This window comes from Eutrema salsugineum, unplaced genomic scaffold (genome assembly GCF_000478725.1).
Source record: "Eutrema salsugineum unplaced genomic scaffold, Eutsalg1_0 scaffold_5, whole genome shotgun sequence".
Classification (NCBI taxonomy): domain Eukaryota; kingdom Viridiplantae; phylum Streptophyta; class Magnoliopsida; order Brassicales; family Brassicaceae; genus Eutrema; species Eutrema salsugineum.
In genome coordinates, this window is record NW_006256612.1 from 8,524,383 (window position 1) to 8,550,137 (window position 25,755).

The 25,755-nt window shown below is 39.6% G+C and overlaps 7 protein-coding genes and 3 non-coding genes across 11 annotated transcripts; 6 read left to right on the forward strand and 4 right to left on the reverse strand.

Annotated features, from left to right (window-relative positions):
- Positions 1–80: 80 nt before the first annotated feature.
- Positions 81–153, reverse strand: TRNAK-CUU. Its single transcript has one exon. It is a non-coding gene; the product is annotated as a tRNA-Lys (tRNA).
- A 313-nt stretch (positions 154–466) lies between these two features.
- LOC18992906 (pentatricopeptide repeat-containing protein At1g20230) lies at positions 467–2,756 on the reverse strand. Its single transcript, XM_006416355.2, has one exon. It carries the CDS (start codon positions 2,754–2,756, stop codon positions 474–476), a length of 2,283 nt encoding a protein of 760 aa, XP_006416418.1. The 3' UTR covers positions 467–473.
- Positions 2,757–2,936: 180 nt separating this feature from the next.
- Positions 2,937–4,624, forward strand: LOC18992907. Its single transcript, XM_006416357.2, has 4 exons — positions 2,937–3,240; positions 3,465–3,567; positions 3,798–3,959; positions 4,274–4,624. Exons 1-4 carry the CDS (start codon positions 2,990–2,992, stop codon positions 4,454–4,456), a joined length of 699 nt encoding a protein of 232 aa, XP_006416420.1. The 5' UTR covers positions 2,937–2,989; the 3' UTR covers positions 4,457–4,624.
- A 749-nt stretch (positions 4,625–5,373) lies between these two features.
- On the forward strand, positions 5,374–7,865 carry LOC18992908 (protein argonaute 18). The gene is made up of 9 exons (XM_006416358.2): positions 5,374–5,522; positions 5,717–5,839; positions 6,180–6,260; positions 6,342–6,430; positions 6,539–6,613; positions 6,762–6,826; positions 6,918–6,983; positions 7,087–7,491; positions 7,599–7,865. Exons 2-9 carry the CDS (start codon positions 5,717–5,719, stop codon positions 7,688–7,690), a joined length of 996 nt encoding a protein of 331 aa, XP_006416421.1. The 5' UTR covers positions 5,374–5,522; the 3' UTR covers positions 7,691–7,865.
- A 324-nt stretch (positions 7,866–8,189) lies between these two features.
- TRNAD-GUC lies at positions 8,190–8,261 on the reverse strand. The gene has a single exon. It is a non-coding gene; the product is annotated as a tRNA-Asp (tRNA).
- An 82-nt stretch (positions 8,262–8,343) lies between these two features.
- On the forward strand, positions 8,344–11,500 carry LOC18992909 (26S proteasome non-ATPase regulatory subunit 3 homolog A). The gene is made up of 9 exons (XM_006416359.2): positions 8,344–8,435; positions 8,569–8,670; positions 8,785–8,975; positions 9,156–9,296; positions 9,385–9,521; positions 9,628–9,682; positions 9,771–9,881; positions 10,251–10,490; positions 10,774–11,500. Exons 2-9 carry the CDS (start codon positions 8,592–8,594, stop codon positions 11,284–11,286), a joined length of 1,467 nt encoding a protein of 488 aa, XP_006416422.1. The 5' UTR covers positions 8,344–8,435; positions 8,569–8,591; the 3' UTR covers positions 11,287–11,500.
- A 7,822-nt stretch (positions 11,501–19,322) lies between these two features.
- LOC18992910 (expansin-A11) lies at positions 19,323–21,309 on the forward strand. Its single transcript, XM_006416360.2, has 3 exons — positions 19,323–19,552; positions 19,808–20,129; positions 20,786–21,309. The coding sequence occupies exons 1-3, from the start codon at positions 19,423–19,425 to the stop codon at positions 21,090–21,092; spliced, it is 759 nt and encodes a 252-aa protein (XP_006416423.1). The 5' UTR covers positions 19,323–19,422; the 3' UTR covers positions 21,093–21,309.
- A 301-nt stretch (positions 21,310–21,610) lies between these two features.
- Positions 21,611–22,093, forward strand: LOC112084029. The gene has a single exon (XM_024152286.1). The coding sequence runs from the start codon at positions 21,611–21,613 to the stop codon at positions 22,091–22,093; it is 483 nt and encodes a 160-aa protein (XP_024008054.1).
- Positions 22,094–22,458: 365 nt separating this feature from the next.
- On the reverse strand, positions 22,459–23,861 carry LOC18992911 (UPF0496 protein At1g20180). Of its 2 annotated transcripts, XM_024153061.1 has the most exons (3): positions 23,804–23,861; positions 22,976–23,582; positions 22,459–22,882 (listed from the first exon to the last, which is right to left on the reverse strand). In XM_024153061.1, exons 1-3 carry the CDS (start codon positions 23,859–23,861, stop codon positions 22,459–22,461), a joined length of 1,089 nt encoding a protein of 362 aa, XP_024008829.1. The 2 variants fall into 2 exon arrangements, with proteins under 2 accessions (XP_024008829.1, XP_006416424.1); XM_006416361.1 differs by having other exon boundaries at positions 22,459–23,582.
- Positions 23,862–25,336: 1,475 nt separating this feature from the next.
- TRNAE-UUC lies at positions 25,337–25,407 on the forward strand. The gene has a single exon. It is a non-coding gene; the product is annotated as a tRNA-Glu (tRNA).
- The last annotated feature ends 348 nt before the right edge of the window (positions 25,408–25,755 follow it).

Consider the following 25,755-nt stretch of genomic DNA (forward strand, 5'->3'; position numbering starts at 1 on the left):
AGCGGTTGTTTTTTTTTTTCATTTTCCGGAAGATATTTTCGTTACTTAAAACTTTTATTTTCTTAAAGCAAAAGAAATAGCGCCCACCGTGGGGCTCGAACCCACGACCACAAGGTTAAGAGCCTTGCGCTCTACCAACTGAGCTAGACGGGCTTCCTGATGCTATAGTCTTTAATATTATTAATTACCTGATCTTAAGTTCCCAAAGATTCTTCAAAGCTTTTTTGTCATCTCTCTGAATTGACCTGCGATGTGTTTTTGCTAGGCATTTTTGCGGTTATGATGAGTTTTAACACGAGCCAATGTGCCTTATTTGTATAGACATTATGAACCAAATTTTTGCAAGTATCATGCACTATATATCTTCAGTCGATTTCCCATTCTGAAGGTCTTGATGAACTTATAATGAGTTGTATAGAAACAAATTACAGGATGTTCCAAAATCTTCGCGAAAAAAAAAATCCCCAAAAATGTCACCAGAAATCTCCACAAGAACAAATACCATCTTTAAAGTGATGAAACCTATTCGTATCTCTAACGAAAATCTCTCTACCTGCGTAACCAGATATGAATTTAATGACTGAATGGCAATCGCCGCATATCCTAAGGTTCTTTATGACCTGAAGAGGTGTACCGTCTGGTGTATTCAGAAGACCGAAAACTACTGCTAGTTTCTCGCTGTGTCCCAATAATATCTGCTCTTTCTCTTGCTCCTCCACATCTTGCAGAGCAAAATCCAAATTCGGACGATGGCCCGATTTTCTCATCTCTTTGCTAATCTCATCCATCTTCTCTGTTATTTGTTCAATCTGCGGATGCGACTTGTCACCAGCAAGAAGCGTGTACACTTTGTTCTTCACTTGAATCCAGCTGCATCCTGGGTTCTTCTTCAGTCCCAGACTCTCCATCTTGTTTCTAACACTGTCTACTTCTGCCCACATGCCTTTAGCGGCGTATATATTGGACAAGAGAACGTAAGTCCCTGGGTTCTCGGGTTCTAGATCGAAAAGCTTTTCTGCTGCGATCTCAGCTAAATCTACATTGTTTTGGAGTCTGCAAGAATTTAGCAAAGCTCCCCACACGCAGGAGTCTGGCTCAAAAGGTATCTCCTTTATCAAATCATATGCTTCTTGCAACTTGCCCGCGCGTCCAAGAAGGCTTACCATGCAAGAATAATGCTCCAACCTTGGTTTAATCCCATATTCCTCTGTCATCATGCCGAAATATTTCCATCCTTCATCTGTTAAGCCTACTTGGCTACATGCTGATAATAAACTTGTAAAGCTGATGAAATCGGGTTTTAACCTGGTTCTCACAAGAGAGTCAAATATGCTCATGACTTCCTTGGCCTTCCCATGCATCGAATATCCACTCATTAAAGAATTCCAGCAGACTAAGTTTCTCGTGGGCATCATATCAAAGACCATCTGAGACATGTTGATTCTTCCGCATTTGGCATACATGTCAATCAGAGCGCTCCCTACATGAACATCATCCAAAAGGTGGACTCGTACTGCAAAGCCATGAGCCGATCTCCCATGAACCAAAGCTGCTATATTTCCACATGCTGGGAGCATTGAAGGGATTGTTACACGGTTTGGCTTCACCCGAGCGACCTGCATTTCTCTAAACAGTTCCAAGGCTTCAATATCTTTCCCATTCTGTGCACACCCAGCTATGATTGAGGTCCATGACACGACATTTAGCTCTATATTTTGCTCCTTGAATAACTCAAACATTTCAAGTGCCTTGTCAATAAGACCGTTTCGTGATAACCCTGTAATGCATGCATTGCAAACCCCGGTCTCCATCAGCTCAACTTGTTCGAAAAGTTTTATAATTCCATAGACCTGACCGGATTTCCCGTACATATCGATCATTGCACTAGTGACACATTTATCCTTCAGCAGACCCTGTTTAATCACATATCCATGAATCTGCCTCCCCATATCCAGTTTCTCTGAGTCTCCAACAGAAGGAAGAACACTTGAAACTGCAACCTCATCAGGAAAAAACCCCAGATGATGCATCTTCTGGAACATTATCACTGCTTCCTCGTGATACCCGCTACGATTAAACCCACTTAGAATACCATTCCAAGACACGATATTCGGTTCAATACCTGATTTTTCCATCTCAGAAAGGATACGAACCACGTCTTCCAGGCAACCCTTTCTTGCATAGCCACAGAGCAAAGCACTGCAAGTCACAACATCTTTCTCAGACATTCTATCGAACACTTTTCGTGCATCCCCCATCCTACCGCACCTCATGTACATATGAAACAAAGACCCCTGAACAAAAGCATCCTCATCCAATCCCAAAGTACACGATACACAGTGAATCTGTTTACCTGCTTTAAAAGCCGATAATTCAGCACATACTTTGAACAAATTCGGAAGAACATGGGTATCTGGAATCAACCCATGAGAGAACATCCGAGAAAACACGCCAAGCGATTGCGAGAAAAGCTTAGCCTTAGTTAACGCGTATATAAGAGAAGAGAAAGAGTAAACAGAGGGATCCGGAATCGATTGCAAGATGAGATTTGCATCGTCGAAGCAACTATAGTTCGAGTAGGAAGCAATGAGTTTAGAGGAGATATAGCCATCGTTCTGTGCTCCGGATTTTAGTATACGAGCATGAGCTTGCGTTGTCTTCGTTAACGAAGAAGACCAACAAGATGGAGAAAATTCTAAGAATCCGAGTATCGATTGAGGAATTTTCTCTATCAGTGGAAGAACTTGTTTTGTCATCGCTTAACTAAAATAAAATTTCCCGCTTAACATCAATCACTTATATATCCTCCACGCCATTAGATTCTTCCACGTCATCACAATCCGAAATTAACTGGGTCTCACTTAGTTTCCGAGCAATCTTGGCCGTTGATTTCCATCTTCTCCGTGACTCCGTCTTGAGTTTTTTGTTTTGTTTTAAATCTCTCCTTTTAGGAATAATCGGTCCAGAGATAGAGAGAGAGAAAGCGAAAATGATTGGTAAGGCTTTATGGTTCCTTGTCTTCCTCGTCGGAACAAGCGTACATGCGCAGCTACTACCTCCGGCGAGGCGTGATGGATTCGTGTATCCACCGGGTCGGAAGATCGACCCGAATACGATACTTATCGAAGCGTATATTGACCCGGTTTGCTCCGATTGCAGAGACGCTTGGGAACCGCTAAAGCTAGCGATTGATCACTATGGATCTCGCGTTGCCCTTGTTCTTCATCTCATTCCTTTACCGTCAGTGTTTGATTTCTCCTCCTCCCATTTGATTTTCCTTTCAATTTCAGTTTTCAATTTCTTAGCTAGGTTTACAATTAAGTTCAGTGATTTCTTGATTCTTTTTCTCCTGACGCATGCCATGAATATTTGTCGTAACTTCAGTAGACAATTTGTTGTATGCATAATGTATCATTCTTGTTGTGTGATGAAGCTCTTCTGTTTTTTTCTTATGGATCTTGCAGCTTCCATGACAATGCCTTTGTAGTATCTCGGGCTTTACACATTGTGAATACCTTAAACGCCAATGCCACGTTCAATTTGCTGGAAGGAATCTTCAAGCATCAGGTCTAGTTAGTGTAATGATGAAAAGAAAATAACAAAACACAAAAGGATCGTTTTTTATCCCGTTAAAAACTAAACTTTTCTAAAAGCAAACAGGAAACAAAAATTTTATCAGGCGGTTCTGTTTTCTTGAAATGAAATGTTGATCTATGCATTCCATTTCGCTGTGATTCAATGAAGCTTTGTCTGACTTTTTATATTTGTTTTATGATCAATACATATGGTTTCAACAGGCATTGTTCTACAATTCGCAAACACAACTCATGACAAGACCTGCAGTTGTGGACAAACTAGTCAAGCTCGGAACAGTTACACTGGGAAGCTCATATCATTCTCCTCTGAAATCTGGCTTCAGCAACTCAAATTCTGATCTTGCCACTAGGGTTTCCTTCAAGGTGATCCCTTCAGCTTGACACAGTTTAGTATCTTTCAATCATTTATTCAAGGAATCAAAATGGCTTATTCGATGTGGTCCTATGCATCCTTGATCATATTAGATTGTCAACTAGAACATCAAATGGACAGATAAGGATCCTTCACAGCATAGCCACTAGTCATTTGTCTTGGTGTGCAGTAGTCAGTAGAAAGAATTTGGGATTCCATTGCTTGACTTTTCGTAGCGTACCTTGCCTTTTGTCATTTACTCATTAGAGCTTTGATAATAGATGTTGTCCACTCCATAATTCCTTTGCTTTTGTTCTGTTTGCAGTATAGCGTTTCCAGAGGAGTATCCGCGACACCAACCTTCTACGTGAATGGGTTCGAGCTTCCCGATGCTGGTTCTCCTATAGATTTTGAAGGATGGAGAAACACCATTGATCCTCTGGTTAAACCACAAGAAGTAAAGATACGAGACACCTTCCTCTCATTCCTCACGCAACCATCTTATTAGTATAGTTCTTAACATGCTGTGTCAAACTCGCACAATATACATATTCAATTCTCCACATTCTGTCTGTAAAATAATAAGCATTACTCTCATACATTTTCTTTTGTTACATGTTCAAATCTTCACAGATGTAAATATTTGACCAAAATTTCAGAAGTGCTAAGGAGTTTTCATAGTTTTTTGAACTATTAATTCTATTTAGAAATGTAGAACTAAGTAATATTAACAGTTTAAGTAATGACACGTGAATTGGCTTGAATGAAAACAGATTTTAATCCATGTTTTCTTTTCCTGAGCTCTTAACTTTAATCCTAACTTTGTAAAGAGTGACAGATCAACTACATAAAAGTATATAACATGTGATAATAATGTTCTAGTGAACAGAGAATTTCCATTAAAATTGACATCTGGATTTTCTTAAACACTTTATTCAAGATTTTAGGAAAAAGTCCAAGACCATTTAGACTTCTTTGCCCACGGAAAACCATTTGTGGACTTTTTCCTTCTACATTTTATGCAGTTGGATAATCTTCCAGGAGAGAGGCTGTACCACGAATATTGAGTTTGACCAGAATGGTCCACCTGTACCAAAGTTTTCGCAACTAAACCGAAAAAATTGTAGCAATACGATTTCGGTAATTTGTTTCTTAAATGGTTGTATGGTTGTTTCTTATATACCAAAAGAAAGTTCCTTTTAGTTCGAAAATTAAGATATGGACCAAGAATTTACTTGTAATCCACCCTTTATTTTGGTAACTCGATAAATTAGCGAATATATCATTGCGAACCATGAATTAGGAAAATATTATTCGGTTATGAACGGTTCGGTTAGAATTGGTTTGAAGTCAAAAGTGCTAACCGGAAATCGATTAGGGCAGTTCACTGGTGCATGTGTGTGTGGAAGAGAAGTTGTGCGGCTATTATATATGAGAGGCGCCTGCAACAAACCGCTCTAAGAAGAAACCGTATCAAAACAGTGCTCTCGTCCAAATTCTGGGCAAAAACAGCCATTCTCGCTTATCCAAATCTTCTAAGGTTTCGGAGGATCTAACCAGAACAGTCGCTCAAGGTAAGCATTCAAGCGATTTGTGAGGATTGTATAAGAAAACCTGATTCTAATTAGTAATATTTGTGGTCGTTTCGTTCATTGAACCTCGTGAATGAAAACCCCTAGTTTCGTCGCTGGTTTTTGAGAAGGGGCTCTTCTGATTTTGTGTTGTTTTCGGTGGGATTTTCCCTTTTTTTTGGCGGTCTATTCTTCAGATGGACAAGTATAAGCGAGTGGAGAAGGCGAAGGAGGGGACGCCGATTGCTGAGAACGAGATTCGTATCACCAGTATGGGTAGGCCGCGAAACTACATCACCTATGCAATGACTCTTCTTCAGGTATTGTGTTTCTTCGTTGAATCTGAAAACGTTTGTTGTTTATTTAGTTTCTTCTATGGTTTTGAACATTTCTGTGACTGTTTCCTGACAGCAGAATGATATTATTGAGCCTGTTATTAATTGGTGGAGGTAGAGATTTTGGTAATATATGGTCTAGAATTATCTAAACGTTTACTTGGAAGTTCAAATCTGCGGTTTCGAAGAATCTAGTTGCGCTTTTTCTCTTCTTAAAACTGGATGCATTTTTGGTGCTTAGATTGGTATCTTACGTTTGATAATATTTGGGTAGTGTCTTTGCTTTTGATTCTCTGCGTATAATAGAATTTTTTCTTTGATATAGGAGAAAGGGTCGAATGAAGTTATTTTCAAGGCAATGGGGAGAGCTATTAACAAGAGTGTGACCATCGTGGAGCTGATTAAGGTATGTTTTTGGTTTGTTTGTTCCAGATCATAAAGGAGTGTTCTATTGTATCTGATAATGTTCTTGTAATCTCTAATGCAGAGAAGGATTCCTGGTCTTCACCAGATCACATCTATTGGATCCACGGACATAACAGACACATGGGAACCTGAAGAAGAAGGCCTTCTTCCGTAAGTGGTCAATTGATGTTTTAATTATTTTGGGACTCATATTACCCTGTTGTCCTTACTTTTGTTACTTCGACCTGTTATTTATTACCTTGTTATTTTCTCCTGAAGAATCGAGACAACAAGGCATGTGTCAATGATAACTATAACACTCTCGAAGGAAGAGCTGAACACATCCTCAGTTGGGTGAGTTTCTAGTGCTTGTCGTTTAGTTATTTCCTGGCCCAGTTTCCAGATAAAGATATTGTTGTGTAATAACCAAGGCTGTGTGTCTCAATCAGTAGTCTGCTAGAGAGGTACATTGTCTCTAATACCTTATGAAATGATGTTGCAGGTACCAGTGTCCGATTCCTATTGAGATGGTGAAGCCATTAGCTGAGATTGATCACGAAGGACGAGGTACTTAGTGTCTCTCTTTTAATAACGTTTTCTTCAAGCTTACCTGGGTTGAAGTCTTTTAATAAATTCACAATCTATCTATCTGTTGTAGAGGGATCACCTAGAGGCAGAGGAAGAAGAGGCAGGGGAAGGGGAGGAAGGGGAAGAGGTGGCAGAGGTAAAAATTGCTTTAGCAATTTTGCTATTAAAAATCTTAGTTTCACCGGAGCTGGTTCCAAGTTTTTGATTTGATTGTGGTATTTCTTGTCGGGATATATCAGGAGATGGACATGTGAACGTTCAGTATGATGACGGAGGTATGGAGCCTGAGCGGCCATCTGGCAGAGGAAGAAGAGGGCGAGGAAGAGGAGGTGCACGTGGTGGTGATGGAAGAGGAGGTTACAATGGTCCTCCACCTTACTATGAAGCCCAACACGATGGAGGAGAATACGGATACAATGGTCCTCCTCCACATAATCATGAGTATGATGATGGAGGTATGGAGCGTGAGCGGCCATATGGTAGAGGAAGAGGGCGCGGGAGAGGAGGTGCACGTGGTGGTCGTGGAAGAGGAGGTTACAATGGTCCTCCACCTTACTATGAAGCCCAACAAGATGGAGGAGAGTATGGATACAATGGTCCTCCTCCACAAGATCATGGATATGATGCTCCTCCTCAGGGCCGTGGTACGTTGATGTTTTAAAACACTAATGTTTTCTCAATACATGATAGTTAAACCGATTTGCCATGAGTTTGAGTTTTTAAATGTTAAATTTTGTTTTTGTTGAAACAGGACGTGGCCGTGGAAGGGGAGGCCGTGGAAGAGGAGGCGGCCGTGGTGGATACAACAGATCAAATGGACCACAGATTCAGGCAGCTGGTTAAGTGACCGGGGTCGTTGAACGGACTTTGTTCTTTTCCTTAATTCTTCATTCTCTATGTTTTTCTCTCTCCATCGGAAACATGATGTTGCCGTAGCATTATTTTTTCTATCTTTCATGTTTGCCTTTAGGTTATAAATATGTTCATTTATTCTATGGATTTTTACCTTGAGATTTCTCCAGCTTTTTGTTCCTTCCAACAGTTTTCCAGTTTTGTCTCTGTTTTTGAGTTACAAGTTATGGTATTGACTTTACTCGCACGAAATATGTTGGGAGTCTGTAAATTCCCCACGTTTTATTGTTTATAACTTCACCTAGAAGTGATCCATTTCTTTCAACGCGTTATGTGATTGCATTATGACACGATTACCTTATCGTTTTTACTTTTTATTTTTAACAACGGAGGAAAAGATCGCAAGAAAAATCTAGTAAATTGAAAATCCGACACCCTGTGAGGACCAAAAATAAATAAAAAATCAGCCAAAGGTGCTTAAAAAAGTTTTCGCCGTTGCCGGGGATCGAACCCGGGTCACCCGCGTGACAGGCGGGAATACTTACCACTATACTACAACGACTTTATTGCTCGAGGTTTATATTATAATGAATTTAAAAAATATCATTTACAAAGCTGTCTTGAACAAAAAGAAAAATACTTGGGAAAGGAAAAGAGTCTTAGCAGCATCAGTTCATCTTCAAATCTGATCCATCATTGCCAGTTTCTCCTCGGCGAATTCCGTTCTGTCAACTTAGTAAGCTCTCTGTGGTCGTCTATCTCAGTCAATTAAACTGCTACAAACTTTAATCGATTCTTAGAGATCTCTACGGCTTAGTTGCGCTTCCGCAAAAAACCCTAACCTCCATTGTCTTTTTGTCTTCGTGAAGAGGAGCACCGAGATTTGGCCAGGATGACTCAGGACGTGGAAATGAAAGAGAACCAGACACCTTCTCAATCGATCATCTCTTCTACTACCTCCACGATGCAGCGTAAATCTCGATCCCTACTCTTCAACTCGCTAGAATTCCTAAATTTGCTAAGCTCAGTTTTGAAAATCTTGAAGTTTATACTCATCGATTTCAAACCTTTTTTGGTATTCTTAGATTTGAAGGAGATTGCAGCGTTGATCGATACTGGGTCGTATACAAAGGAGGTTCGCCGTATTGCTCGTGCTGTGCGTCTCACTATTGGGCTTAGGCGGAAAATCACTGGCTCCGTGCTATCTTCTTTCCTGGATTTCGCTTTGGTTCCAGGATCCGAAGCTCACTCTCGCCTTTCTTCATTTGTTCCCAAGGTACTTATGGGTTTTAGTTCTGGACTTTGATGTGGTAATATATGATTTTTTTTTCAGTTAGCTTCTCGCTTCAGGAAGTTTAGGCTCATGTTATGGTGATTATACTTTCTTTCGATGTTGTGAAACGTTTTCTGAATCGAGGTGGTGTAGATACTGAACATTGAACTTATACTGGTTTAGGGTGAAGAATACGACATGGAAGTTGATACCGCTTCATCGGCCACACAAGCAGCTCCTTCGAAGCATCTACCTGCAGAGCTTGAGATCTATTGCTACTTCATCGTTCTTCTTTTTCTGATTGATCAGAAAAAGTACAACGAGGTTACTGCTGCTGCCTCTTTGGGTTTTTTCATATGTTACTTTTCTGTTGTGGTTTTGATTTCATGAATTGCTTTTAATCATATCTTAGGCCAAAGCTTGTTCTTCAGCAAGCATTGCTCGCCTCAAGAACGTGAATAGAAGGACCATTGACGTGATAGCTTCACGACTGTTCTTCTACTATTCTTTGAGTTACGAACTAACCGGCGACCTTGCTGAAATTCGTGGGTTAGTATAGCTCACATACTGGTTGTTTTAGTTCTGTACTTGTTCTTACTTCCTACACATCATATTAATCAGTAGCTCAACAGTTAATTATCTGGTTAACTTGCAGAACTCTTCTTGCCTTGCATCATTCTGCAACACTACGCCATGATGAGTTGGGTCAGGTATGTGTCTGTTTAGAAAATGCAACCTACGTTCATTACTATGAAACTTTTGTTTGCCACTTACTGAAAAGTATCGTACTGAATGCAGGAAACACTTCTAAATCTGTTGCTTCGTAACTACCTACACTACAACCTGTATGACCAGGCAGAGAAGCTAAGATCAAAGGCACCTCGATTTGAGGCACATTCAAACCAACAGGTAGCTCTTTTTGTTGTTTATGTCTTTGTACTCTAATATATCGCGGTTCTCTAGATTATGTTTTCTAATGAGATCTCCAATGTTCTACATATGCTAACTGTTTAGAGAATAGTTCCTCCATTTGCTTAAGCATTTACACTTGGAGTCATATTACAAGTTATTGTCCAACTTAGTTGAGGTGTTCTGTTTTGCTATCTTGTTTATACCGTTGATACTGCCTCTTATCATTATATCTGATCTAGCGTATGTTCTTTTTCCTTGCTACATGCGAATCTTCTTATATTTGATTTCCTCCCATAGTAACAATTTAAAAAAATAAGAGGATTTGTTTTATGATAGATGGATTACCTCAAACTATATACTTTGCAGTTCTGTAGGTATCTCTTTTACCTTGGGAAAATCCGAACCATTCAGCTCGAGTATACAGATGCAAAAGAAAGCCTCCTTCAGGCAGCCAGGAAAGCCCCTATTGCAGCTCTTGGATTTAGAATCCAATGCAATAAATGGGCGATTTTGGTTCGCTTGCTGCTGGGTGAGATTCCAGAGAGGTCAATATTCACTCAAAAAGGAATGGAGAAGGCTCTGAGGCCTTACTTCGAGCTTACGAATGTGAGTCCACCTTCATAATTTTGCTCTTGTGGCATAATCTTAAGATATCACTAAACAACCATTAGCATAAGCTACCTCACCTTTGTGTTACACTTTGCAAATTACTCTCGTTGGCCTATACATTCACTGTTGTTTTCTGCTACCTCAAACTATTAAGAGGATGAATTTCTGGCTAAAAGATTTGTCTCACTATATACTGTTGCCTTTTGGAGACGTATGATGCAAAAAAATTACTGATTCTGATCTGAAAGGTACGGTTAATAATATGTTTCAATTTTTGCAGGCGGTGAGGATTGGGGACTTGGAGCTATTCAGGACAGTCCAAGAGAAGTTCTCAGACACATTTTCTCAAGACCGAACGCACAATCTCATCGTAAGACTCCGCCACAATGTCATCAGGACTGGACTTCGCAACATAAGCATCTCATACTCGAGAATCTCCCTTTCTGATGTCGCCCAAAAACTGAGGCTCAACTCTGAAAACCCTGTGGCTGATGCGGAAAGCATCGTGGCAAAGGCCATACGCGACGGAGCCATTGATGCTACCATCGATCACAAAAACGGGTGCATGGTCTCCAAAGAGACAGGGGACATCTACTCTACGAATGAGCCACAAACAGCGTTTAACTCAAGAATAGCTTTCTGCCTCAACATGCATAACGAGGCTGTCAGGGCTTTGAGGTTTCCTCCTAATACCCACAAGGAGAAAGAGAGCGATGAGAAGAGGAGAGAGAGGAAGCAGCAAGAGGAAGAGTTGGCCAAGCATATGGCTGAAGAAGACGACGATGATTTTTAAAGAAAGTTAATCTCCGGTAGAGTTTGTCTACACTCACTCTGTTTCTTGTTTCTGCTGAAACTCTACTTTTTATTTGACCCTTCATTTTAAGAGGATTTTTTTTATTCTCCGGATAATTTTTTACTGTACCTTTTTATTACTTTGGTTTCAACTTTAGGAAAAGAGATTCATATTATTGGTTTCCGAAGATTTGAATCTTTTCAACTTCGTTTAATGGTGTGTTTGGGAGATTTTTGCAATGAAGAATTGGATACTTTCAATCTTTTAGCTAACTGTATTAGGCGGGTCATTATTAGAACATTGGCATGTGAAATGTTATCATCTCCAGGCTATGCAAATTATAATATAATCAAGGCCGCAATAATCTTTTTACTCTTGGATTTGGATGGTAGAGACTCTAAATATCAGAAGAATGAAGACAAGACATGTGTATGACCGAGCATTAAATAGTTGATACATTAATCTACTCCTGCCAAACTAGGTTTCATTTTCTTAATAAAACAATCTCATGGTATGGTTTAAATTATAGGTGTGATTCATCAATTTCTCAATAATGATGAAAACCAGTAATAAATTCCCGGGCTCCTTGATGGCTACAACTGCCAACAATTTAACCACATATCAATGTCATATTAGGCTTAAAGTTTCTTACACTCTAATCAAGACTAAACAAGGTCCGCTTAACACTGCGAAATTTATGTAGTAGTTTAGTATTGTTGTGAAAACTTCTTAGAAACTTTATTAATCACTGGAATGTATATATAGAGTACATAGGGAATCTAGGTTAAGTACAATGCCCTGATGGGCCTAATGGGCCGGTATAAGAGTCCATATATGATATGTGTTATAACACTCCCCCTTGGACGAGTGAACCGGGTCATCTACTCAATCGGGATCTCGATAATGCGCTGGGGAATGTTGCCTCATTAAAACCTTACCAGGAAAAACCCAGTGGGACAAAACCATGGTGAAGGAAAAAGAGTACAACACGCATTACTCCCCCTGATTGTAGCATCACTGCAGATCTCTAAGTCTATACATTCCTATCTGTTTGACGAGCTTCCGGTGTGTTGAAGTAGGCAATGATTTGGTGAAGAGGTCAGCTGAATTCTCACTGGATCGGACCTGCTGAACGCTGAGAGTGCCGTCCTTCTGCCAGTCTGAGGTTGAGAAGAACTTCGGTAGAATGTGCTTCGTCCGATCTCCTTTGATATATCCTTCCTTGAGCTGAGCTATGCATGCCGCGTTGTCTTCATACATCACCGTGGGCTGTGTGTCTTCGTCCATACCACAATCTCTGCGGATGTGCTGAGTCATGGAGCGCAGCCAGACGCATTCCCTACTAGCCTCATGAATGGCTAGGATTTCAGCATGGTTTGATGAAGTGGCAGTGAGTGTCTGCTTCATTGATCTCCAAGAGATGGCTGTTCCTCCATGCGTAAAAACGTAGTCAGTTTGAGACTTGGCAGTGTGCGGATCTGATAGATATCCTGCATCGGCGAAGCCGACTAACCCATCTTTATTTTGGTTAGTATAGAAGAGTCCTAAGTCTTGAGTACCTCGAAGGTATCTTAGGAGATGTTTTATACCGTTCCAGTGCCTCTGAGTTGGAGATGAACTATATCGAGCGAGGAGGTTCACGGCGAAACATATGTCTGGTCTAGTGTGACTAGCCAGGTACATTAACGCTCCTACAGCACTGAGGTATGGCTTTTCAGGACCAATGATTTCTTCATCATCCTTTTTGGGACCAAGAGGGTCATCACTTAAGCTTCTAACTACCATTGGGCTGGTCAATGGATGAGCTTGGTCCATATTAAATCGCTTGAGTACCTTTTCGATATAAGCCGATTGATGCACAAGGATTCCTCCTTTGATGTACTCAAGTTGTAATCCCAAACAGTATTTTGTTTTGCCTAGGTCTTTCATTTCGAATTCTGCTTTTAAGCAGTCGACTGTTTGGGAGATCTCACCAGATGTTCCGAGGATGTTTAGATCATCCACGTATACTGCTATGATTACAAATCCTTTGTTTGAGTACTTCTTGATGAAGATGCATGGACTGATGGGGTCATTTTTGTAGCCTTCTTTGATGAGGTAATCGCTGAGGCGGTTGTACCACATACGCCCACTTTGTTTCAGTCCATACAAGGATTTGTTCAGCCTGATGCAGTATTGATCTCGAGATGCATTTTTGTCTTTTAGTTCAATGCCATCTGGGAGTCTCATATATATTTCGTTGTCCAGTGGCCCATAGAGATATGCGGTTACAACATCCATTAACCGCAGATCAAGATTTTCTCTTATGGCCAGACTTATGAGGAATCGGAATGTTGTTGCATCCACCACTGGAGAATAAGTCTCCTCATAATCGATTCCGGGTCTCTGTGAGAATCCTTGTGCTACAAGCCGTGCTTTGTATCGAACGACTTCACCGAGTTCGTTCCTTTTGCGCACAAAGACCCATTTGTGGCCCACTGGCTTGATGTGTGATGGGGTCCGGATGATCGGACCGAACACGTTTCTGAGTTTGAGACTCTTTAACTCCACGTTTATGGCTTCTTTCCATTTTAGCCAATCTGTTCGATGTGTACACTGTGTTATTGACGTGGGTTCTAGATCCTCTTGCGTGAGCGCAACATCAAGTGCTACTTTGTATGCAAAGAGTGCATTTAAGCCGACTTCTTTTCGATTCCATTGTATTCCGGACATATTGTAATTGATGGAGATCTCATTGTTATCTTCTGAACCTGGAGATTCGGCGTCCCGAACTTCCATTGAGGGTTCATTAGATTGAGTCTCAGCCGCGGCTATGTCTGATATTGCAGGAATCCCAGTTTCGGTTATTGCACCTTCCTTTGATTTCCGGGGATTCTTATCTTTGGAACCGAGAGGTCTGCCCCGTTTGAGACGTGGTGCAGACTCTGTAGCAACTTGGGTCTGTCCCGTTGGGACAGCTATTCGTACTGGTGCATTACAAGCTGGGATGTACGATTTGGTTACTTTGGTCGGGTCAGCAAAGGAATCTGGCAATTGATTAGCTAGCTTTTGATAATGAATAATCTTTTGGATCTCTGAATCACATTCTAGAGTCCGAGGATCTTGCCAATTTAATGATGTTTGATTCCATGAAAGTTCTTTGACCAGCTTGTTTGTCTCACCACCTAAAGAGGGATATACCGATTCATCGAATTGGCAATCCGCATATCTGGCCTTGAAGAGATCTCCAGTGGTTGGCTCGAGATATCTTATGATGGTGGAAGAGTCAAAACCAACATATATTCCCATCCTTCTTTGAGGTCCCATTTTGGTTCGATGTGGTGGAGCAATGGGTACATATACTGAACACCCAAATGTTTTGAGATGTGAGATGTCTGGCTCATGACCCGAGAGTAGTTGGGATGGGGAATATTTGTGTTCACTAGATGGCCGGATGCGTATGAGTTCAGCAGCATGTAATACTGCATGTCCCCATGCTGAGGCCGGGAGCTTTGATCTCATGAGTAATGGTCGGGCTATCCATTGAATGCGTTTAATGAATGATTCAGCCAATCCATTTTGAGTATGGACATGTGCTACAGGATGTTCCACGGTTATCCCCATGGCCATACAGTAGTCATTAAACGCTTGTGAGGTAAATTCACCAGCATTGTCAAGGCGGATAGTCTTTAGTGGGAAGTCAGGGAAATGGGCCCGCAATTTTATGATTTGGGCCAAGAACCTAGCGAAGGCTTGGTTCCGAGAGGACAAGAGACAAACATATGACCAACGGGTCGATGCGTCTATAAGGACCATGAAGTACCGGAATGGTCCGGAAGATGGATGTATAGGTCCACAGATATCGCCCTGGATTCTTTCTAGGAAATGAAGTGTTTGTTTAGAGATTTTAACTGGTGAAGGCCGAGTGATCAATTTGCCTTGAGAACAAGCTGTGCACATGAGGTGTTGAGGATAAGCTCGGTTTTCTTTGAGGGTATGCCCTTGAGAGTTTTGAATTAGTTTACGCATCATATTTGCACCGGGATGACCGAGCCGGTCGTGCCAAATAGTATAATCAGTAAACCGGGCTTTGAGAGTGGTATTAGCTTCAATCATACTGACTTTAGCATGGTAAAGTCCAGTAGAGAGCGCGGGTATGGTTTCGAGGATTTGTTTATGGCCGTCTACGGTTTTAGTGACTAGGAGGGATTCTTTGTTCCCTTGACCTTGGGTTTCTATGTGGAAACCATTCTGTCTTATATCCTTGAAGCTCAGAAGATTTCTCTTCGAACTAGGAGAATATAGAGCATCTGGTATTTCAAGTTGTGTGCCATTTGATAGCAACACATAGGCATGGCCATACCTTCGATAAGGTTTGAGGGACCCACGATGGTGCTAATATTTGCGGTTTGATAGGTTAGGTTTATGAAGTAACTTTTGTTTCTTAAGATAGTGTGGCTGGATCCACTATCTACGACTATGGTTTCCATTTGCTGGTGTGCTTTATTATGAATAGAAGATAGAATTCAGTATTGAGGAATTCAGAAAATGTGATAAATCATAAAGTAAAGTAGTGTCTGAGAATAAAGGCAAATGGAAAAAAAAAAAAATGAAACAAATCCCAAAATGAAAAAAAAATAAAGAACAAAATCAAATTGTATCAGAGTTTCAGATGATTGAATTAATCGAGGAGATCAGCTGTTTCATAGTCCATGGGGTCGGTCTGCTCGTTTGTGGTGTTCTCATCATCAAGGAGGTCGTCACCTTCCAGGTTAGCAGCATCGACTGGCTGAGTCATGTTGGCTTCAGCAGGAGCTTTTCCGTACTTCTGGTATAGATCGCAGTGGATCTTGGGGGTGCGACATTGCTTTGTTGGGTGGTTGAACATCCCACATCTGGTACAAGCAGAGTGATCGGGGTTGGTGTGGCGGGTCGGCTTGGTGATGCCTCGACCACGACCAGGACCATAACTGAGGTTAGGTCGGTTGCCACGACCATGTCCGCGTCCACGACTTCCACGTCCATGTCCTCGGCCATTACCACGTCCATTACCACGTCCACGGCGGTGATCTGAGGATCTATCGGGTTGAACATGGTAGGACTCTTGACGAGAAGCTGGGACAGGAGCCGATCCCGGGGGCCTCATAGCGCTGTTCCTCATAAGCAGCTGGTTATTCTTCTCAGCGAGGAGAAGACAGGACAACAAGTCTTCGTACAATGTGTGTTTCATTGCACGGTATTGTTGTTGGAGCACAACATTCTCTGTGCTGAATGTGGATAATGTTTTCTCGAGGAGATCATTATCTGTCACATCCTCGCCACAGAGTTTCCGGATGGCAACAATACGAAAGAGTTCGTTGTTGTAATCATCTACGGATTTGTAGTCCTGGAACCGAAGGTTCTTCCAGTCGAAATCTGCCTGAGGCAACTGGACCATTTTCTGATGGTCATATCGCTTTTTCAGCGCTTGCCACAATTCAAGTGGATTCTCAAGAGTGAGATATTGCTGCTTAAGGCTCGGGGCCAGATGATGGCGTATGTGACATATCGCCTGAGACTGTCCCTTACGGGATGCGGTGTTACCGTCGGTAATACACGCATCGAGTTCTTTCGATGCAAGGAACAAGCGCATGTCTAGGGCCCACTCGAGGTAGTTATCCCCGGAGACGTGAAGGGCCTCGAATTCACATTTCTGAATGTTTGACATCTGAAACATGAGATTGATTTTGTTAGGGATTGTTTTGAGAAAATTTTGAATGCTGATGATGAAACTTTCTATTTTGAGAATATTTCTATTTTAGGAAAGTTTCTAAATTTGGAAAGTTTCTAATTTGGGTAATTTTCTAAATGAGGAAAGTTTCTATGTCGGGAAAATTTCTATATGAGGAAAGTTTTTATATGAGGAAACTTTCGATTAGAGGGAACTTTCTCGGAAATAGTAAATTTTAAAGGGTATGGTTTTAGTTACCCCGAACATGATGTCGGTTTAATAGCTGTGATTTAATCGGTTAAAGCCGAATATAATTTCGGTTAATGAGAACCAGGTTTAGCCGGTTTTAGGCGGTTTAGGAGGAACCCTAGGGGAGCCGAATATGATTAGGGTTTTATCTAGGGTTTTAACGGTTTGGAAAACATATTTTGGATGTGATTTCGAGATCTATAGGATCTGTGGTCGATGGTTTTAATAATTTCACAAGGACATTAAAGAAATCACGTGAAAAGGACTAGGGTTTAAGCATTATGACTTACGATTTTACGATTTTGAAGATTACAAAATCGTGAATCAAGCTTAGGATTTAGGGTTGATTTTCTTAGTTTATTCAATCAAGTGTTTCAAGCAAGAGAATCAACAATCAAATAAGCTGCAACAAGCTTATTAAACATGAAGAAAATCGAATAGGTTTATGCCATAAACATGGCCAAAAACGGTTGTTAGGTTTTTGTAGATTAGGGTTTTATAAAACGAGTTTAAAACCTTTGAACATGCATAAACTTGTAATTTAAACAATCAATCAACAAGTTATCAATCAATCATCAGAGTATCAAACACTTTCAATCAATTAGAGATCGATTTTTTTTTTTTGTTTTTATAGGGTTTTGAAGTGTTTAAACAACAGGTTTTATGGCTCTCAGTTTTAGAAGATACCTTTTCCACCTTTGGATTTCTGACAGGCTAATGAAACTGGGAGCTAATAGACCTCAGTTAGCCGTTACAAATTCCAAGGATTGATCACCAAAACTGGAGAAGCTGCTGGTTGAAGAAGGAAAAACTCGGATCTGGTTTTTTTTTTTGGGTTGATCGTCGTGTACTGTAAGTGTGCGTGAGGGCGCGTCCGACGTTGGATCGACAAACGGTTTTCACCAGTAGATTCGTCTCGTCGAGGGCTTCGATTTGATATGTAGATCGTCTTCTGGTTCCTCACGGTTTGGAAGATATGCGTCTTTTAAGTTTCGACTTGCTTTTAGGGTTTTGGTGGTGGCCGGATTTATTAGGGTTTTTCGCTCAGAGAGTCTTATCGTGCTGATAACGTGTTGTGAAAACTTCTTAGAAACTTTATTAATCACTGGAATGTATATATAGAGTACATAGGGAATCTAGGTTAAATACAATGCCCTGATGGGCCTAATGGACCGGTATAAGAGTCCATATATGATATGTGTTATAACAAGTATGTATATTTGGATTGAAGTTTTTTTTTGGTAAGAAGTGGGAGGTTGTGTAAAGCGACAAACGACGTCGTGACGGTGATCTTCCTCAATGGAAATCAAGTTTTTGCGGGACGATTAACCCAAAATAATAACAATTTAAAAAATAATAGATCGATTTGGCATGTTGCTAATAATGTCGGAGAAGAGAGCATGTGAACTAGTGACGGATGAACCTGCACAGACCAACCTGCACATGATTGTATTTTGCATATCACAAACAAAAAAACTCCCTTTTGTTTTTCTCTCTTCTTTTTTTCGTTATTCATTTACGTTAAATATCCACCGCACTGCACATTATAGACAACAAACCATTTACGCCTGATTATTCTCTTTGCTATGATCATGTTATTAAGATATATTTATGATCGTTTGAAATAGGAGTTGGAGCTCTTAATCTGGTTTGAGTCTTCTGTTAGAACTAGTAACTTTTGTTTTGGTGACCAGAGTGACTAATAATTTGCAATCTTACAATAAAGCAAACATGTGTATCAAAAGTCCTGCTTCCACCAATAAAACAAAGCTAATAGATTATAAACATTTGGCTATGACTGAAAACTTCAAATTATCATGTGGTTCAAGCCTATTTTCTGAACTCCAAAAATTTGTACTAATATATGTATTAAAGGACGATATAGAGTTCAGCCAATATTACTGAAACTTACATCTGAATTTTGTTTGAACTTTTTAGGGCGAATATAAACCTATCTGCACATTACAAACAGAGTTTGCAGATCTACTGTCTTTTTGGAGTTATACTGTTAAAAAGAAATATAAAGAAATAAAGATACACACAGGCTAGATAAAGATAAGACCACATGTAAGGTTTTGTTGCTACTACATAGTTTACACACACTTCCCACCTTTATTTAAACAACTCTCTCTCCTTCACTCGATCATCATCAGCATCATCATCATCATAATCTCTTTCTTCTTGTACGACTTATAAGCATGGCAAAGTCTCTAGCTGGATTGGCGGTTTTGGCCGCTCTTTTTATGGCGGTTGATGCGTTTAGGCCTTCTGGTTTAACCAATGGTCACGCCACATTCTATGGAGGAAGTGACGCTTCTGGAACAATGGGTAAATTAAACATTTTTAGTTTCATATGAAATAATATGTACAGTATAACCATTTGGTTTTCTTCACTTTCAAATCTTATCCATTGAAGTAGAGTCAAACTATTGTTCCGGTCATCGTATTTTCAGACTTTTTAAACAAAAAGATATTCTAAAATCCCAAAACAGAGACAAGACTTTGACTCTAAACAGATTTTCTTTTCTTTTTGCTGAAATAAAAAAATGAAACTACGAAACTGATTGTTTTTTGTTTTTGCAGGGGGAGCTTGTGGGTACGGAGATCTCTACTCGGCCGGGTACGGGACAATGACGGCGGCGTTAAGCACGGCCTTGTTCAACGACGGAGCTTCTTGCGGCGAGTGCTACAGGATAACGTGCGATTACGCGGCGGACTCACGGTGGTGCAAGAGAGGAGCTTCGGTGGTTATCACTGCCACCAATTTCTGCCCACCAAACTTCGCTCTACCCAACAACGACGGTGGTTGGTGCAATCCGCCGCTCAAACATTTCGATATGGCTCAACCCGCTTGGGAAAAGATCGGAATTTACAGAGGCGGTATCGTTCCCGTCGTTTTCCAAAGGTTAGATTTTTCAAAACACTAAGGGTGTTATTCAATCATGGTTTTAAATAGAATTTAAATCCAACCATAATCCATTATTATTTGATTCTAAATAATATTTTAAAATCAAGTGTTATTGGTTTTTTGATTGTAAATCTGTTTTAAAGTTTGGTGTTATTCAATAAAGATTTTAGTGTTATTCAAAACTAAATAATTTTAAAAATTTTTATACATTAAGTCATTTCAAATCAATTATAATAGAGTTTTTATGAGTAAATTATTAGAATCAAAATCTAGTGTATATTGCATAGATTTTAGAATCTAAACAAATGAATTCATCAAATTGATATCAATTTTTAAATTTAGATGATTATAAAACATAGAAAATTTATTTTAAACTCATGATTGAATAACATCCCCTAAGGTAAAACAAGTCTGATAAAAAAATGACAAATGAACCCATTAACTTTTCATCTGATCTTTCTAGCCCTTAATTATTCTTCTAAAATTAAACCCTCAATTTTGTTCGGTGAATAGAATAACACTTTCAAAAATTTAATATCCTCCTAAAATGAGACAGATGATAGTTTAGGGGTATTTTTAAAAATTTTTGAAAAATTTCTAGAATGAAAAAGTCTCTGCTTTTTTTTTTTTGGCTTGGTGTGTGGGAAAAACAGAGTAAGCTGTTACAAGAAAGGAGGAGTGAGATTCAGGATAAACGGAAGGGATTACTTCGAGCTAGTAAACATATCGAACGTAGGAGGAGCAGGTTCGATCAGATCTGTGTCCATTAAAGGATCAAAGACAGGTTGGTTAGCCATGTCTCGCAACTGGGGAGCTAATTGGCAATCAAACGCTTATCTCGATGGCCAATCTCTCTCTTTCTCCATTACCACAACCGATGGTGCTACAAGAGTCTTCCTCAATGTTGTTCCTTCTTCTTGGTCCTTTGGACAGACTTATTCTTCCAAGATTCAGTTTTAAGGTTTTTCCTTCTTTTTTTTTTCCGTGTCTGAAAAATTATTGGCAGTGGTCGCGCTTTGAGTCTGTTTCTTTTCTCCCGGAGCGACCCGCCGGCTTTGTTTTTCTTTTTGTTTTTTTTTTTCTTCTTTCTGGTTTGATGGGTCTGTTAAAGGAGAAGACCCGATTTGATTTGAGGAAATGATTATACAATACATATATGTAATGTGAATTTGAGCGACTCAAACTCCAAAAGATTCTGTAGCAAAACGAGTTTACCAGGAACAATTCTAACTAAGAGTTTGAAGAAGTACTTAGTAAATTAATGGATTACCATTTGGTTATTCGGTTCGTGATAGAATTGAAATCAGTTTCTTTGTGAGCATTTTGGTTTTGGTTCAACTTCAAATTAGTAGTAAGTAATAGATGGTTTAGTAAAACCCTTAGCTATATAAATAAAAGAGAATTGCGTGTGATCATCGTTTTATAATCGTCTGAAACGCCGATTTGCATATGATCCCGATCTCACGGCTGAGAAAAAAATGGGAATCACGTCGTCTTCATCCACCGAGTCCAGTACCGGAAACAACCAAGTCCCGCCGGAGAAACTGGTGGGAGATCCGATGGCTGACTATCCAGAACCGTTGAAAGCTGCTGTATATAAGTACGAGAGGGATCTCCTCGCCTTGTTCCCGTCGAAACTGGGAGAGTCGGCAACTGAGGCAGAGAGGAAAAAGGATTCTGAAGCGCAGTTTTTCGAGTACATGAGAGGAGGTGCTTGTAAAGACGAATTTAACGCTCACGAAGATTGCGTGGTGGAATCTGGACACCGTAACAAAAAGTGTCATGAAATCTATGCGAAGATGAACAATTGTATGCGTACTCATCATCATTACTATCAACCTTTTCGCAGGAGAGGTCGTGAAGAATTTGCCAGCCTTGGTGGCTGCCAGGAATCTCAAGTGAGAGAGGCAAAAGTTATGGTTGCTCTGTCTTTTCTATCTCCAATAAAGGTCACTACTTAGTTTTTTTTCAGTGAATAAATGTGTCTTCTTCCTGGTTTGCCTTTAGCTATTTCCTCTCCTTGAATGTGATTTGTTGCTTCTGAAACATATATATGCTTTTATTGCATCTCCCTTATCTAATATTGGGTTTGGATACACATTGTTATTCAACATTCTTAGAACAATATCCCCAAATTGATGAATCTGATTTCAGGCCAACCAGAGAAGAATACATAAAAAAGAACAGAATCAAATAGTTTGCTTCCATGGCCTCAGTTTCACTTGAATCATAAACAAAAACATTGAAAGACATTTTACAGTTTTATTATTTTTATGAAAAGTAATATAAACCCTACAAAAGTATTTATTTTGATGAACCAAAAGAATCAAGAACTTGGTCCTGTGATTTGCGCTACCACTAGTCTTCTTGATCTGTTTATAGTGTGGAAACAGAGGAAGAGATGTTCTTCAAGCTCTTGCAATTGCTGTGAGAATCTTTCTTCATGTCCATTAAGCTCTCTCAATCCTTCCTTTAACACTTCTAGCTTCCCACTCTTTGCGCACATCGCAGCTACGGTTTTTCTATGCTCTATCTCATCGCATAATCTCCCGGCAAGTCTACTCAGCGTATCCAAATCATTTATCAAAATGAACATTCCTTTAGCTGCAATGTCCATTTGTGTCCCAAGCTTCTCTAGCGTCGTATGGGTCTTGCTCCTATTCTTCATGTTTCTTTTCACTTTCTTCTTCCTCCAAAGACCCAAAGAGCATAAACCGAGCAAAGCAGGAGCTGCTAAAACGCCGAGTATGCTGTGTAATGCTATGATCAGCAATGTAATAACAATCGCGCTATGAGAAATCACTAGACTATAACCTCCTAGCTTCTTGCAACATCTAATGAACCTGACTTTTCTTCTGATTTTTCTCTTTTTCGATGTCAATCTGGCGAGCAATTCCGAGTTTGCATCATGAACTTTGCGGAACTGAGATTCGTTGATGATACAACACAAAGGGTTTTTCAGCAAGGCGAATCTTGAAAGCTCTTGAAATATCAAAGCGCAGAGCTTTTCAGGGGAACATTCAGCGGTTTTAGCACCGTTACAAACCCTTTTCCCAATCTTGATAACCCTTTTGATTTTGTTGTGATTGATTTTGATTTGTTGGATGCATTGAAGAAGAGACTCACACACATCGCAAGCTTCGGAGCTAAAGTCGAAGAATTTAACGAGGAGATTGTGGAAACTCGAGTCTTGCATCAGAGCATCGAGAGTTTCTTGTGGAGGGTCGAGCAAGTAATCGGTGAAGTGTGAATGGAAGCTAAGATCTGAGGATGAAGGAGAAGTCGTCGAAGAAGAAGAAGAAGAAGGAGAAGAGAGTTTGCTACAAAATGTTATGCCTAATTGATCTTCTGCTTTAGTCCGAATCTCTAAGTAGGAGTTCGTCCTGAAAGCTTCCTTGTACTCCTCGTTAACACTTAGCTTGGACGTCAAGCTATCCTTCTCGGAATTTCCTGCGCCGTTGACAAAAAACAGGTTAGATTACTCGATAAGTTTTTTATTTCTCTAAAAATGAAGAAAAACCATCTCTGGTTGTAGAATAAATTAGCGGAAGTTAAAACATTTCAGCATTCTCTTAATAAAAATTTCAAGAACTGATTAAGAGAAGAAGAAGATAAACAAATCATTAGAATTTTCTTGAGCAAAAGTAGAGAACCAAAAAAAAAAGTTTCACCTTGTCTTGCAGAGGAAGACTTTAATCTAGAACCAAGAAAATTCTTCATTTTCATCATCGATCTTCGATGGAGCTCAAAAGCAGAGGCGATTTAAGTGAATAATAGACAAGCTTCTGGTTTCTTATATACATACGTCTAACTTATGTATGGCGGTTTGTGATTAATTATGTGATTAAATTATAAATATGTAAACGTATATATAAGAATGATTGGTTGGGCAAAGAGAGAGAGAGATGAAACAAGGGAGAAGAAAGAGAAGATTGAGAAGCGACAGCTAGAGAGATGGTGTACGTTAGCATCGCTAAATAGATTTCGCTTTTGAGCTTTGTTCGATATCTTTCGGCGCAAGTTAGAGGGCAAGACACGTCGCTTTTGGACACGTGTTGTGCTCTTGGGGTGGAAGATGACTTGTTAGTTTGGAGAAGAAGTTTCCTTTTACGGTTTTACCCGCGTTGTTTTTCCCTTTTTCTCTATGGATAAATAGTGAAATTCGCCTGGGAAATTAAATTAATTCAGAAAACATAATTCGTGTTGAGAAATTAGTATGGAGTTCCTCGTACGTTTTCCCAAAACGAGTAGCCGCCACGTACACCTCTCTCATAGTCTCATTTCGGATAGTATTATCTGTTTTAGGGCTGGACACAAATATTTGGTACTCGTCCCATACTCATTACTTAACCAGTACTTGTTCCATAAAACCAAGTACTTATTTTAATCAAGTCGAGTATCAAATATCTTAAGAAGATTACTTGCAAGTATAAGGCAAGTATCAAATATTAAAAAAAAAGTTACTACTTGGTTTTATTGACCCGTTACTCGTTTCAAATCTCTGATTTTTTTTTTAATTTTGTTCCACATCGATTACAACATAAAAAAGGAAAGAAAAGTCTGCTTATCAAAAGATAAATAAGTTGCCAGACTTCAATATCTAAAACTTTCCAAAAACCTAAAAGTCAAAATATTAAATATTATCATAGGTTTTAATTAAATATGGCCCAAAATTTTAGTTTTTTTAGTATTCTATTTGTATTTTTACAAGTAACGAGACAAGCCAAGTAACTTGCAAGTAATGAAAAATTTGGCAAGTACTTGAAATTGCAAGTACTTGATATTAACAAGTTAAGTACAAGTACAAATATCTTGATACTTGAACGAGGCAAATCAAGTATCAAGTATACCAAAAATGACAAGTACTCGTCCCGTGCCCAGACCTAATCTGTTTTAGAGAATTCTTAAAACTGGTTTATATATTTTTGTTAATCTTTTGAAAGTTTTTTAAACGAAATTATATTTTTTTACAATTGGGTCAATGTCCCAAGACTCCCAACGCTCGAGCAATACGAAGACGTCGAAGAGTACCCTCTTCTTTCAACTTCATGTAATTGAAATATTTGAATATGATATGAAAATAACTAATTATGGACTTGTTTGACATATTCTTGTTTGACATATTCTTTCTACTTTTCTAGCGTTTAGTAATGGAAGTACTACGTCAAGGTTAATACATTTAATATCATATGAGTTAACAATATTCCGATGTCGTCCAGCGGTTAGGATATCTGGCTTTCACCCAGGAGACCCGGGTTCGATCCCGGCATCGGAGTTTTTTTTTGTTTTTAAATTTTGATGAAACTTATTTGGGCTTCTAGAGACTTTCATGGGCTTTCCTTTCACTAGGCCTGAACCGGAACTAGCCGAATTCCAATTTCTCCTCCTTTTTTTTGCCCTCCTCTTAAATTAGAAAATATAAATCATCAAGATCATGCGATGGCATGCATATTGATGATAAATACATACTTTCCCAAAGTAGCACGAGCACGAGTGCACTCCACTGTGAACCACTAAAAAGGTCGGCGATAAAATCTTTTTTTTTTTTTTAAGATCATACTTCTGGAAGTTGCTGTATATAAAATTTTGTATGATCTCGACTACACATTACTTTTTAAGTACA

Coding starts and splice junctions, on each gene's coding strand:
- LOC18992906 (XM_006416355.2), bottom strand. CDS start 2,756: ATGACAAAACAAGTTCTTCCACTGATAGAGAAAATTCCTCAATCGATA.
- LOC18992907 (XM_006416357.2), top strand. CDS start 2,990: ATGATTGGTAAGGCTTTATGGTTCCTTGTCTTCCTCGTCGGAACAAGC. Junction 3,568..3,797: donor AAGGAATCTTCAAGCATCAG/GTCTAGTTAGTG, acceptor TGGTTTCAACAG/GCATTGTTCTACAATTCGCA. Junction 3,960..4,273: donor CCACTAGGGTTTCCTTCAAG/GTGATCCCTTCA, acceptor TTCTGTTTGCAG/TATAGCGTTTCCAGAGGAGT.
- LOC18992908 (XM_006416358.2), top strand. CDS start 5,717: ATGGACAAGTATAAGCGAGTGGAGAAGGCGAAGGAGGGGACGCCGATT. Junction 6,431..6,538: donor GAAGAAGAAGGCCTTCTTCC/GTAAGTGGTCAA, acceptor TTTCTCCTGAAG/AATCGAGACAACAAGGCATG. Junction 7,492..7,598: donor TGCTCCTCCTCAGGGCCGTG/GTACGTTGATGT, acceptor TTGTTGAAACAG/GACGTGGCCGTGGAAGGGGA.
- LOC18992909 (XM_006416359.2), top strand. CDS start 8,592: ATGACTCAGGACGTGGAAATGAAAGAGAACCAGACACCTTCTCAATCG. Junction 8,976..9,155: donor TTTCTTCATTTGTTCCCAAG/GTACTTATGGGT, acceptor ATACTGGTTTAG/GGTGAAGAATACGACATGGA. Junction 9,522..9,627: donor GACCTTGCTGAAATTCGTGG/GTTAGTATAGCT, acceptor GTTAACTTGCAG/AACTCTTCTTGCCTTGCATC.
- LOC18992910 (XM_006416360.2), top strand. CDS start 19,423: ATGGCAAAGTCTCTAGCTGGATTGGCGGTTTTGGCCGCTCTTTTTATG. Junction 19,553..19,807: donor TGACGCTTCTGGAACAATGG/GTAAATTAAACA, acceptor TTGTTTTTGCAG/GGGGAGCTTGTGGGTACGGA. Junction 20,130..20,785: donor GTTCCCGTCGTTTTCCAAAG/GTTAGATTTTTC, acceptor TGGGAAAAACAG/AGTAAGCTGTTACAAGAAAG.
- LOC112084029 (XM_024152286.1), top strand. CDS start 21,611: ATGGGAATCACGTCGTCTTCATCCACCGAGTCCAGTACCGGAAACAAC.
- LOC18992911 (XM_006416361.1), bottom strand. CDS start 23,861: ATGATGAAAATGAAGAATTTTCTTGGTTCTAGATTAAAGTCTTCCTCT. Junction 23,583..23,803: donor GTCTTCCTCTGCAAGACAAG/GTGAAACTTTTT, acceptor TCAACGGCGCAG/GAAATTCCGAGAAGGATAGC.